Raw genomic sequence first — 14,112 nt, 5'->3', positions numbered from 1 at the left:
GTACACCTCAAACTGCGTGGCATTTGATGGAAAGGTCAAGAGAACTCCCTCGACTTAATCTGTGGAACCTGTGTGTTCAAGCCTACAGCCGAGCAGATGCACAAACACAAAAAAGAATCATATAACAGTACATTGCAATCTAAAAAATTAAAGAACAATTTACTGATTAACTTTTAGATGTTAAAAGGTTGTGAAACCCTCCGTCTCGGCAGGGTGTTTTCACACCTCTAGTTTGAAAAAAGTCTGGAAAGTGTGTGAGTCCAGTTTTGTTTAGGTGAGTGTGTCAAATGGCGAAAGAGGGAAGGGTTTGCGTGAAAAGAGAAGTTTCATTGCATGCACCACAGCTGATTTTCACACCGGCAACACAAACACAGATGCAGGGGAAATAGTGATTTGGAGAGCGGCGTTTACAGTGCATCTGAGAGCTGTGTGGAAGTGAAGGATTTTCAGTCCATAATATTGTAGTGATGTTACTGAAAACTGAAAAGTAAAGAAATAATTTGACTAAGTAATGTCTTTAGAAACTGAAACGATACTAACTTTGCCATCTGAATAAATATAAACAAAAAACATTGATCACACACTTACCAAATTCGTAGAGACAGGACAATCAACACAAGCTAGAACCGTGTCTTTTTTTTTTAAAGGAGAAAAGTGGCTAATTCGGATATCACTGAAAAGCTCTAGTGCAGAAGTGTCAAACTCAATTCCTGGAGGGCCGATGCCCTGCACAGTTTAGTTCCAACCCTACTCCAACACACTTACCTGTAGGTTTCAAACAAGCCTGAAGGACTCAATTAGTTTGATCAGGTGTGTTTAATTAGGGTTGGAACTAAACTGTGCAGAGCTGCGGCCCTTTTGGAACTGAGTTTGACACCTGTGCTCTAGTGTAAAAAATGTTCCTTACAGACATTTTTGTCACGTGTTAGCAGACCACTGTAATCCAACTTCTTGTGTCCACATGCGAGCTGTGCTCTCATCATAGGGAAATGGAAACAAAACCTTTGTTGCGGCCTGTGGTGGAAAGAGTACTGACAAATTATACTCAAGTAAAAGGACCATTACTTGCCCAAAATAGTAGTGCAAGTAGAGTAAACGTATCTGTTGTAAATATTACTCAAAGTATAAGTAAAAAATTAGCCCTTTTAAAAGTACTCAAGAGTAATAAGTAGTGAGTATTATGCTGTAAAAAGCTTATGCAAGGCCGCTGACTGAGGTGCCCCCTACAGAGGAACACAATCACACAAGCATATGCATTTAAACATGTATTTATTTATTTATATTAAAAAAAAATTAGCCCATAAACATTCAAAATTATACCTTAACATTAAAATATTTTCATTAAAAAATTATAGTTTACATAAAAAAAACACTGACATGTCTTCTGCAGAAGCATTCCTAATTTCAAACATTTACAAAAGGTAAAGAAAAAAGCCCTTGCTGCACCTGTAAAGATGGACGGTCCTCAGGGCTGTGAAGATATAAGATGTGCAGCACCTGAAACTACGGACACTGGAAGCCTGGGCTGGCATTTCTCCTACGGTGTCGCTATCAATCTGTAAAGAGAGAGAGAAGAGGGTTGCATTGACAATCCAACAAAATAGGCAGCACATTGAACACATTTTATAAATGGTCAGAAACTTGTAAATAACTCGTGAAAGAATAAAGTTATGTTAAAACCAAGCACACCATTGTTTTTCTTGTGAAATTCCTAATAAGTTTGATGTGTCAAATGACCCTCTTCCTATTAAAAAAACAAAAGTTGGATCCAAGATGGCCGACTTCAAAATGGCCACCATGGTCACCACCCATCTTGAAAAGTTTGCCTCCTCACATATACTAATATACCACACACAGGACGTTAATATCACCAACCATTCCCATTTTATTAAGGTGTCTCCATATAAATGGCCAACCCTGTATGTTCATGTCGGTTTAAACTCCTGATTTAAGTTGTCTTTTTTTAGCATGGACCCCAACACTTGTGAAATGAAAGCTGACTGATGGACAGCAAGTCATGTGAGTAATGAAGTAAGTTCTATTTTGCATTAACAAAAGCACAAAAGTTTGCATAAAGTTGCTAATGTCAGTAAATGTAATCAGTTGATGAGGAATTTAAATTTCATGTGTATCAGCATATTACAGTACATCTGTGCATCTTTCTTTGCATGCTTGTTTGATTTGTTTTAATTGGAAATAATGCGATTTAAATGTTCCTGGGAAAAAAATGGACTACAATAGAAATATTTGAGGGAGTTGAGAAGCCTTGGTCAAACTGCTTATGGAGTAGACTTCTTGCTTTGTAAATCTGCAGATCTTTGGCATGCTTGAATAGAACATCATGACTTAAGGTTGATTGTGTAAAAAGTATATTATGACCCCTTTAATATCCTGAGAACTTTATTTTGGTTTGTGTGAAAAAATACATACATAAAATACACAAACACAAAATTCTTTTTTCTCTAAGCAGTGCTCATTTGTATACAGAAGATAATGTAGCCAACCATATGATGTTACCACAAATTCACTGAGCCGGAGCCTTTTGCAGGAGAATAAATTCCTATCACTCGATTTAGCACTCTCAATGAAGACATGCAAGGCTTGATCTCAGAGAGCAGAAATCTTGCCTTAAAAGACTCCTTGGTTTCTCCTCATGAGAGTATTTGAAAATATATTGAATCCCTCTCACTAAGAGCTTTTACACGGTCTGTCGAGTTTTTGCTTTGAATGCTCAATTTTTCAAATATCTACCTAACCCATCACCCATAAAGTATATAATCTGTCAGAAATCTGATTATATTCCTGCAGTTAATTTGAGTTGTAGGGAAAAACAGAGCGAGATGAGGCGGATGGTCTGGGAGAATGGAAAGGACGTTCTTGATTAAAGTAAGATGCATGTGCTTCTGTGAGTGGGAGAGTGCTCACTAAATCAAAAGTCAGTGCGGCGCTGTGAACATCTGTAAGACAAGCGTAAACAGATCATTAAATTTCCTCATTCATATCATCGAACTTTGAGTTTTTTTTTTAAATTTGCTTTTAAACTTATAATTGCTTTATTTCTGCAGCACTTTTAAGTACAGTACAGTATATCCAACGAATTATACACTTCTCAGCTAAGCTGCACTTTTTCAGGTTACTTAATGAGCTGATTAATATATTATATGTGCATCATACTGTATGCAATTAAATTGTTGCTTCGTAGCAAGAAGGTTGCTGGTTCGAGTCCCGGCTGGGTCAGTGGGCATTTCTGTGTGGAGTTTGCATGTTCTCCCTGTGTTCGCGTGGGTTTCCTCTAGGTACTCCGGTCTAGGTACTGTGTGTGTGTGATGAGTGTGTATGGGTGTTTCCTAATACTGGGTTGCGGCGGGAAGTGGCGACTTCTGAAATAGAGACTAAGCCAAAGGAAAATGAATGATTGATGTACATACAGTGCTCAACTGAGATTTGCAGTTGCCAGCATGCTTCACATAAGACTTTGTGATGCGTGTACATATTAAATTTGAGTATTTATTAGTGTTTTCAGTCATTATGTTAAAGTTTAGAGGTGTTTAATGTCTACAGTATGTAATATTGGGATTAAATATTTGTTAGATTTTAAACTTTTGATTGTTGTTTTAACAAAGCTATTTACCTTGTCATAGTGTGTTATGGTTAGAAAATAGTTGCCTAGTAAAAGCTTGAATGTAGTTCAAATGAAATTCAAAGTATCACCACTGTTTCAATATATTAAGAGGAAAAGTTTATTGAGCAGCAAATTAACATTAGAATAATTTCTGAAGAATCATGTGATAACGGAGTAATGATGTTGAAAATCCAGCTATGAAAATCAATTACTTATACAAAAGTAAAAATATATTTTTTTTTATACTCTTTTTTTTTTTAATTAGTTTTTTAGGAACATATAACCTGTGGGAACAAAACAAATAATAATAATAATAATAATAATAATAATAATAATAAAATATAGTATATACAGTTGTTTTATTTCGGCTAGAATACATTTTTTAAAGTCAAAATTATATGCCCCTTTAAGCTGTTTTTTGATAGTCTATAAAACAAACCATTGTTATAAAATGATATGCCTAATTACCCTAACCTGTCTAGTTCACCTAATGAACCTAGTTAAGCCTTTAGATGTCAATTTAAGCTGTATAGAAGTGTCTTGAAAAATATCTAGTCAAATATTATTTACTGTCCTCATGGCAAATTTAAAATAAATCAGATATTATAACTATCATGTTTGAAATGTGCTAAAAAAATCTCTCCGTTAAACAGAAAATGAGGGGGGAAATACTGCAAACTGGGAGGCTAATAATTCTGACTTGAACTGTATATACTGTATGTACACATGTATGCATGCACTACCGATCAATAGTTTTGAGTTAGTATGATTTTTAAATGTTATAAAACAACATAATTCTCCTGCTCACCAAAGCTGCATTGTTTTCATCAAAAATACAGTACAAATGGTAAAATAGTGTTCCTGCACTGTAATGTTCTTGCACTATAAAATAACTGTTCAAAAGTAGTTTATCATTTAATATAATCATTTATTTCAGTGATTTTAAAGATTAATTTTCAGCTTCATTATTCCAGTCTTCAGAGTCACACATTTCTTTAGAAATCACTGTAATATTAATTATCATCATTATTATTATTTTTGTTGTTGTTGTTATTATTGTTATTATTATTATTAATGGTAATAGTAATAAAAGCAATGACTGGAGTAACCATTTTATTTGAAACTACATACAATAAGAAAGCAGTTATTAAAATTGTAATAAATGTTTAACAATTTAGTTAATTTAATTGTAAATTGTATTTTTTTCACAATAAATGCCACCTTAATGAACAGAATAATTTTCTTAAAAAAAAAACATTAAAAAACTGATCCCAAACTTTTGACCAAACTTGATTCCTTCATTCATTACATACATAAAAATATTAAATTAACCACTTCAAGAAAATAAATAAATATTTTAAGAAAGCATAAAATAAAATAAAAGATTGCCAAACATATTCTCTCAATGATGCATAACCTCTAGAATTATGTAAATGTTAAATTATGGATAATTATATTGTTGTTGTGGAGAAAGCCAGCCATTTACTCCATTTCTTTTCAAAGATCTCTTTTTGTAACCGAAGTGCATGTGTCATTTTGTCCATTTCCTCAGTTTCTGCTATTATTTTAAACCATTCGTCTTTAGTCTATAAGTTTTCTTTATATCATTTTCGGGGATAAAAAAAAATCTGATTAAATAATATTTTGCAATATTCAAGTTTTGAATTTGAAAACAAATTTACAATTTATTTCAAATAAAAACAACCTTTTCAGTGTGAGAGACTACTTACAAAAATGTCCAATTGTTTAATTGGTTGTATACTGTATTAAAAAATTAACTTTATATTAATTAGAAATTAAATTAAGTAGTTGTGTATTCATTATATTTCATTACGTTGATTATTGGATGTATTTATTTGAAATTCTCAGAAAACTGTAAAATCTAAAAAAAAAAAAAAAAAAAAAAAAATACATTAACCTGTTTATGGTAATCGTAATTTTTAAGTGAGGATAATGTAACTTAAGTATTGTATGTGACCAATTTTGACACCTAATAATCAAGCTTTGCAGTTTTATGTAAAGGATTATAATGTGTATGTGTTTATGATGTAATTTAATGTTTATAATACTATATATGTATTTTATTTACATTTGTATGCATTTGGTTGTCCAGTGTAATTTGTGATGTCCTTGTCAAAATAAATAAATAAATAAATATAAAGCTTTTACTGACTGCATGATGAGGACAAATTAAAGCGTTGAATACCTCAACTGTAGTCTCCTATATGTCTCTCACAACGCAATGCTTTGCTATAGTGGCCAAAGATCTTACAGTCAGCAAAACACTATTCTGTAGCTTCAGGTCTGACTTCACCAGAGGAGTCAAGTCACTCAGGATCTCGTTACTGTGCTGACAAGACAAGTCCCAGTCTGAGACAGATCTTGTAGACTGAGCCAAGGCCCGAGGATTAAAGCTGCAGTTTCTCGCTAGCTATCTTCATCTTCGTGGCAAGAGGTGCCATGATCCCTAGGTGTTTCCAGGAGGCTGAAGTGTCAATCACAGCTGGTCAAACGGTCAGGTGTGAGGCCTTCACGCAGCCGATGGAAGCAAAGAAAATCATCGTGACAGCTTCTCAGTGTCAGCAGTCACATTTAGCCAAAAGCAACCTCCATAGAGCTTGTTCTCGTGTGGCGTTTAGAAATGGTTTGCTGCGGTGGGTTGTGTGGTGAGGGGTTAGATTTGATGGCAGTGTAAAGATCTATGGTGAATGTTTAATACAGTAACATGTAGATCAAACTTATATAAACTAAACTGTATATTGTATTAAATCGTATTAAAAGCAACTCTATTTTTGTAGTCTGCATTGTAGAATGTGACAAGTTGACTTGCCTTAATTACCTTAAAATGAATTAACTTGATTGTCAAGTTCATTATTTAATTTTTTATTAAGCTAATTTATTATCAATTATCATTATATTGGGTGTTATGTGTTTTATTATGTATTACAGTATACCAGAATATATGAGCATTCCAACCTGATCTTACAAGTAAATATAGCTATTTTATGGTTTGGCGAATTGGCCAAAAATCTATTTGGTTGGATTTCATTTGTACTAAAATATATCATTTTTTTTAGAAAGATGATGGTCCATCCCTAAACATAAACAATTCTGGGACTTGAGCATATCATACTTAAATGTACAAATACATTTATATGAATTTATATAAATTACTCACATTTAAAGTCAGAATTATTATCCCCCTGTTTATTCATTCATTCATTTTCTTGTCTGCTTAGTCCCTTTTTTTAATCTGGGGTCGCCACAGTGGAATGAACCGCCAACTTATCCAGCATGTTTTACGTAGCGGATGCCCTTCCAGCCGCAACCCATCTCTGGGAAACGTCAACAAACACTCATTCACCCACACTTATACACTATGGACAATTTAGCCTATCCAATTCACCTGTACCGCATGTCTTTGGACTGTGGGGGAAACTGAAGCACCCGGAGGAAAACCAAGCGAACGCAGGGAGAACATGCAAACTCCACGCAGAAACACCAACTGAGCCGAGGATCAAATCAGCGACCTTATTGCTGTGAGGCAACAGCACTACCTACTGCGCCACTGCGTAATAATATTATAATAATATATATAATAATATTTTAAACGTAATAATCATAACAATAATAATTAATATTAGAGAGATTTCTGAAGGATTGTGTGACTCTGAAGACGAGTAATGAAGCTGAAAATTAATCTTTAAAATCACTGGAATAAATGATTCAATTAAATGATTAACTACTTTTGAACAGTTATTTTACAGTGCAATAACATTTTACAATTCTACAATTTGTACTGTTTTTTGATTATATAAATGAAGCTTTGCTGAGCAGGAGAAGCTTGTTTTATTGTATATCCTTATATAACTTTATATCACCACATCACTATAGATTAGTTAAAGCACCGCATTTATATTATGCTTCTTAACATATTTTCATATTTTCAAGCACACGTGACCGTGATTTTTTTGTAATAGTAGTGCACTAGATGGAGAATTATTAAGTGGCATATTAAATGTTAAAGTCAACACTGATCAATGTAATGGAGACTTCAATCCATCTGAAGAAAATTTCTGTGATGTTTTACAAAAATTTTTTGATTGTAAAGATAAAGTAAACAAAATTTTAAATGAATCTTAATGATTGCATGCTGAGTATAACTAAGGCCTTGTACAGAAATATGCACTTTAAAATACAGAACGTTTTGTTACGTTAAGTTTATTTTTATTTATTTATTTGTTTATATTTACATTTATCAAAACAAACCATTCTGACCAGTTTCTATTAGCAGGTCAGTTAGAATGTAATAGTTATGTAATAAAATGTAATAGTTTACATTAATTCAGCCCAAGCGAAGCATGAAATCATAGTCAGACAATGCCTTAATAGTCAGCATTTTTGTTTCAGGCATGTTTCCAGGGTATCAACATTCTCATTTCATTGAGAAAATACATGTTTACAAATTATTTACTTTATCTAATACATTTAGTTATATTTAACTTACTTGCTGTATCAAACTCAAACAACAGAGCATGGCTCTAATAATGCACACTAATCTCATGGAGTTGATTACCAAGGAAAGCAAACGCTGATCAAATCTGCACTTTGAATACAACGAAAGTTGCTTTGGATAAAAGCATCTGCTAAATACGGAAACATAAATGTAAATCATAAAAGTCAAATCAGTCTTTTAGGAAAGAGGTTTGAATCCCTATTAACTGTAATTGTAACATGTTCTGCAAGACTGACAATATAGATGTGGTGCTGACTACTAATTAAAGAGAGCGCCAGACAAATGCACAGAAAGAGAGAAGAGAGGAAGAAAATGATCCAAAGAGAGAGAGGAGAAGGTTATAGAGTTGTCAGCAAGTCCAGCCCAGACGAAAACAAACTGTGAGAAAGAGATATAGACTGGATCCAGCTGTATAATGATTAGAGCAACAGCATGAGTGTAATATTGTGCATTAAAATTAATATTGTTGATGAGAAAGTTGAAAATAATATTGAAAAACCTACAGTTTAGAGTCAGCCAATAGTTTTATTTTTATTTTACTGGGGGAGCGTGAATAATTCCATTAGATTGATGCACATTTAAAAAACACTTTATACGCATCATCACCCAACCTCTTTAATGAAACAAAGCTTTAGTGTTGAATATACTCTAATTATGGCAATAATTTAGAAACTTGTCTCTATGTGGATAAGGTGGCCAATCTAACTTACTTGTTTAGTCTTCTATTACTGTTATAAACAGGCAGTGTGAATGAATTGCAGGCACGTTATGGAAGTTTTGTGACCATAGGTCACTTTTTAAAAGCAAAAACAAAAACATAGGTTCATAAAGGAGCTTAAAATCGTTAGAGCTTTCATATTCATCTCATCTGACTAAAATCAAACTCTATGGGGAACACTTTAGTTTAGGTCACAATTCACAGTATTAACAAACCATTAACTAGTATGGTAGAAACTAGTAAGGTAGAAGTTGTTTTTAGGCTTTGGGTAGGATTAGGGATGCAGAATAAGATCATACTTTGTAACTGCAGTACTAATGAACAGTTAATAACTTAATAATAGGTAGATAATAAGTCAATAGTTAATAGCGTGAATTGTGACCTAAACTAAAGTGTTACCAGTGTATTTTATTACCAGTAATGCACAGTGTTTGCCCTAAAATAGATTGCATTGCATTGCATTGCATATTGCACAGAGATTCAGCATCCATTATACATGGTTTGTTTATATTAAAAAAGCATAAAAGTATCAGTTACTTTTATGCTTTTTTAATATAAACAAACCATGTATAATGGATGCTGAATCTCTGTTCAATACAACACAAGCCTTAATATCACTGTGCAGCACAGCAGGACTACAGAGTACACAGATCATGTGACAGAATTAAATGCCTCATAAAAAAAAACATCTAACGTTTGATAGATGTTAGTATAGTCAAAGAGCTTAGAATGACCAACAGGCGACACTCAATAGAACGTTCCATTGCAACAGCCATGGATTTCGCCATTTTGGAGTGAAACGAACGTCCGTCCATACAATCTTATTGCTGCTGCGATGGCAAGCAGCTGCTTTGTTTTTTGTTTATTTATTTAAAAAGCACATTTAAGCTGAGATACAACCTGAAAGATGACAATACAACACTTACTATCACAATCATCTGCACTTTTAATAGTTTATTTTACAGACTTAAAATATGCTGTTGTTCTATTGGAGTTTTCATTCCAAAATGGCAGCCGCACCATCTAGTGGCTGTTTCCCAAATTGCACAAGAGTGTCGTCTCTTGGTGATTCTATGCTCTTTGGTATAATTATGTTGGTCTTAAGGATATCTGTAAGCAAGTGTTGTTCGAAAGAGTGACACAATTTGCATTTTGAAGATATAAATGCCCAAAGCTTGTTTGTCCTAAATGGATCAAGATATTTTTTTTTATTTCACCTTATTTCAGTTTTTCATCTTGACCAATCAAATTCTCTCTATTATGTGACATGTCCCACCCCCTTTCATTTGATACGCTTGGGCTCAACCACTCTCACTGGCAGAGCTGTGATAAAACAAAATGCTATTTGTTTTTTTTAAAAGGTAAGAAGCTACTCTGTTCCACCCTTGCTTCATGTTTCAGTTGAGATTATGTCAAACATTAAATACAAAATGCATGTTTTTTAAACTGTCACGGGACCTTTAAGGAGACATGACTGATAGGAGTATGGAGGAGGTTTTGATGGACAGCAGATCCTGAGCAGACATGTTTTACCTTGGAAAAGCGAAAGTAAAAAGCAAAAAGCATTTCAGTACCCTGCGAATTGATAGTGTCACAATGACTTTTAATCTAATTCTTGCAGATCGCTAGAGAACTATAGATCTTTCTCTAAACCGGACTACAAATAACATCATGCACCTCATGCACACCAGTTCCAGATTTCTTTTGATTATACACACACAGCTGGTAACTCGTGATGTACTGATTACTTGGACTTTATATTCACCTCACACACAAACACACACACACACACACACACACACACACACGCACACACACACACACACACACACACACACGTTGCTAAGTCTTGTTTTACCACAAACATTTCTAAGCACTTTCTCTTGTCTAGTCTTCCGGTGTGTTCACCTTTTGTTAGTTTACCGTGTTTGATTCTTTGCTTCTTAGCCTGACCATTTGCCTGTGTTTTTTGACTTTGTATTTTGGATTACCTTTACGCTACTGTCTGCTCCTGTCTTTGACCATTGCCTGTACAACTTCTCTTTAAATAAACTGCACGTGGATCAGGGATCAGGGAAGTTACAGGGATGTGATGTCACTGACAGGTGATGCTCAATTTTAAGATTTCTTTGAAATTAGATACAGTAAAATACATTTAGCTACAGATGTTATTATAAAACATATGACTATTCTACCAGTTAAGCTTTCTTTGGAAAGATGTCACCTTACAAAAAAGAAATTGTGGATTGTGCATGAACACACTGATTTTGGAATCGCATTCACAGTGTTTAATTTGAGCCAGATCTTGCCATATCCTGTTCCGGAAACTGTCCGATATTAGTGCTTACAATCAGTCTTATTGGTTGGTGATTGTTGTTTTGTGCGCAGTGAGCAATGAAAATAAATTATGGCATAGTGGCCTACCTAAATAATATTTACATTTTCAAAATGGCAGAGGCAGCCAGGCATATTTTTATTTTTCTAAACCACAAGTAAATCTGATAAAGAACCTGATCAAAAGAGCTCTTGAGAAGAAGAAACTGCGTGAAGGGATCAGGATAGCGGGAGACAGAAGCAAAGCAATCTCAGATTAGCCAGAAAACTTGACAGAAGAAGTAACCGTGGACTTTTCTTGAAAATTAGACTGAGTGAATCATCTCATTTTTAGTTTTTCACTTGGCACACAACATAGACTCTAACTGAATAGTTCATACGATTTATATTTGTAGCATATTTTATTATCCATGACAGATCTATAACATTATTAATGGCTCAAAATAATAAAAGACCTTTCAGAAATGTGATGCACTTTTTTGTGATATCACTGTTTAATAACGTTTGTTCCAGGAAAACTGGAATAGTTTGTTGGACGTCGGTCACTGTAACTGTTATTTCCTGGTTTTGTTTTGGGAATCATTCAATAACAAATTACGCACTGCGCTTACTACTCTTACTAATTCTGCGACTGAAAGATACTGTCAAATTATTTTGCATAATATCTTATGGGTTGCTATTGTGTGGTTTCTAAATTCAACAGAACACAAAGGGAGTGATTAGAAATAATCTTTCCATTATAAAGAGAAAAAAAAACTATATTATAGTTGTCATCTTTGACATGCTCCATCCTGCAAGCTTATATTACAAAATCAGTGTGACAATGAGGCAAAAACAAAAAAAAAAGTCACTCTCCAAAACATTTTCTCTCTTCCTTTCTGGAGAAATGAACTTCCACTGCTGAAAACATCACATCTCTCAAGAAGCAGCTGAAGACACAACTCCCCTGCCCTTAATCACTTAACACTCCTAAATCGATGTGCTTATTTGCATTTCTTCTCCTCTTATTTCCTTGATTGTCTAATAAACCTGCCATTGTGTATTACGGCTATTTGATGAGTTGCACGGTTACTCGTTTGTAAGTTTTGGATAAAAGCATCTGCTAAATGTATTAATGTAAATGGTGTGAACAGGCCTTAACGTTTGTTTATCACCAAGCTTTCATCAAGTACCTAGTCTTTTTGTTTCAGAGCTTTGTGGAGGATTATTCATTATTCGTTGGGTGGGTTTTTAGGAGTAGCTGAGGCCCATCACTTCTCATTGCAGGCCTCGGAGAGACAGAGCTGACAGAGTGATGCACAGAGCCTGTCTCTGCTAATGGCTGCTCCATTCTCCATCATTATCCCCATCATTAGGAAATTAGGGGGACAGAAGGTATTTACTGTAAACCTGCCACCTCCCCAGAAGAGATAAATAGAAACTGATAAATGCGACTCTACTGACGTCGCCCGTCGATTAACCTTCCAATTACCCAACTCCAGCATATGCACGTTTAATAATCATTAATACTTGATTATTGCCGCTGATTTCTGAATGTCGCTGGTTTTGCTTGGAGACATGATATGATTCATTCTTTTGTGCAGCAGTTCAGCAATACAGTGCCGTTGTATTGGGGAGGGACAAGGGCAAAGATCTTCCCAGCATACGAAGACGTTGTCAGTCTTAGTGGAAGCTGCTTTATTGCAGTGTGCAGTATCAGCACATTTACCTTTGCATTTGACCTCTTAATAAGAGACCGCTAGGGGCTATGAGAAATATGTTCGACACGCACTGACACACACACACACACACACACACACACACACACACACTTGTATATGTGGTTTATGAGGACTCTTCATATATGTAATGTATTTTATACAGTATTTTATATTGTAATGCTGCTTATTAAATTTCCTTATACCCTAACCTTAACCCAACGTTCACATGAAACCTGTGGCAAAGACCCTTTTTTAAGGTGTCACATAAACAACTTTGTCATACCCATCATTCTGCACATTTTTTTATAAACCACATTGAAAAAAACAGGCATACACTCACGGCCAAAATATTAGGTACACCTTACTTACTAGAACCGGGTTGGACCCCCTTTTGCCTTCAGAAGTGCCTTAATCATTGTGGCAAAGATTCAACTAGGTACTGAAATATTGCTCTGAGATTTTGGTCCATATCGACCTGATAGCATCACGCAGTTGCTGCAGATTTGTCGGCTGCACATCCATAATGCAAATCTCTCGTTCTACCACATCCCAAAGGTGCTCTATTGGATTGATGTCTGATGACTGTGGAGGCCATTTGAGTACAGTGAACTCAATGTTGTTGATTCGTACTTTATGACATGGCGCATTATTCTGCTAGAAGTAGCGATCAGAGGATGGGGGCACTGTGGTCATAAAGGCATGGACATGGTCAGCGACAATATTTAGGTAGGCTGTGGTGTTAACACGATGCTCAATTGGTACTAATGGGCCCAAAATGTGCCAAGAATATATCCCTCACAACCTTTACACCACAAGCAGCAGCCTTAATCGTTGATATTTCATGTTGTTAATGCCAAACTCCGACCCTACCATCTGAATGTCGCAGCAGAAATCGAGACTCTGAAATCGTGAGCCTGTGCGAATTGTAGGCTAAGTTTCTTGTTCTTAGCTGACAGGACTGGTACGTTGCTGTAGCCCATCTGCCTCACGATTGGATGTGTTGTGGATTCGGAGATGCTCTTCTGCATATCTCAGTTGTAATGAGTGGTTGCTTCAGTTACTGTTGCCTTTTTGAAAGCTTGAACCAGTCTGGCCATTCTTCTCTGACCTCTGGCATCAACAAGGCATTTGCAGCCACAGAACTGCTGCTCACTGGATATTTTCTCTATTTCTGACTATTCTCTGTAAACCCTAGAGATGGTTGTGCGTGAAAATCCTAGTA

General features: G+C 35.0%; 1 protein-coding gene across 18 annotated transcripts in view; it reads left to right on the top strand.

The window, feature by feature from the left end:
- paqr3a (progestin and adipoQ receptor family member IIIa) overlaps positions 1–14,112 on the top strand; it is a 238,227-nt gene that overhangs the window by 130,714 nt on the left and 93,401 nt on the right. For 5 of the 18 annotated variants that reach the window (XM_087251506.1, XM_087251505.1, XM_087251515.1 and 2 more), the window contains one exon: positions 1,968–2,019. The exons of 8 other annotated variants lie outside the window; for them this stretch is intronic. In XM_087251506.1, the coding sequence (XP_087107632.1) occupies positions 2,018–2,019 (2 nt within the window). In that variant the 5' untranslated portion in view covers positions 1,968–2,017. Of the gene's footprint in view, positions 1–1,967; positions 2,032–14,112 lie in introns of all 18 variants that reach the window. 5 more of the 18 variants (XM_087251504.1, XM_087251503.1, XM_087251501.1 and 2 more) reach the window with 1 other exon arrangement.

Source organism: Danio rerio, chromosome 5, assembly GCF_052040795.2.
Source record: "Danio rerio strain M-AB ecotype USA chromosome 5, GRCz13ab, whole genome shotgun sequence".
Classification (NCBI taxonomy): domain Eukaryota; kingdom Metazoa; phylum Chordata; class Actinopteri; order Cypriniformes; family Danionidae; genus Danio; species Danio rerio.
This window is presented reverse-complemented; position numbering and strand designations above follow the sequence as displayed.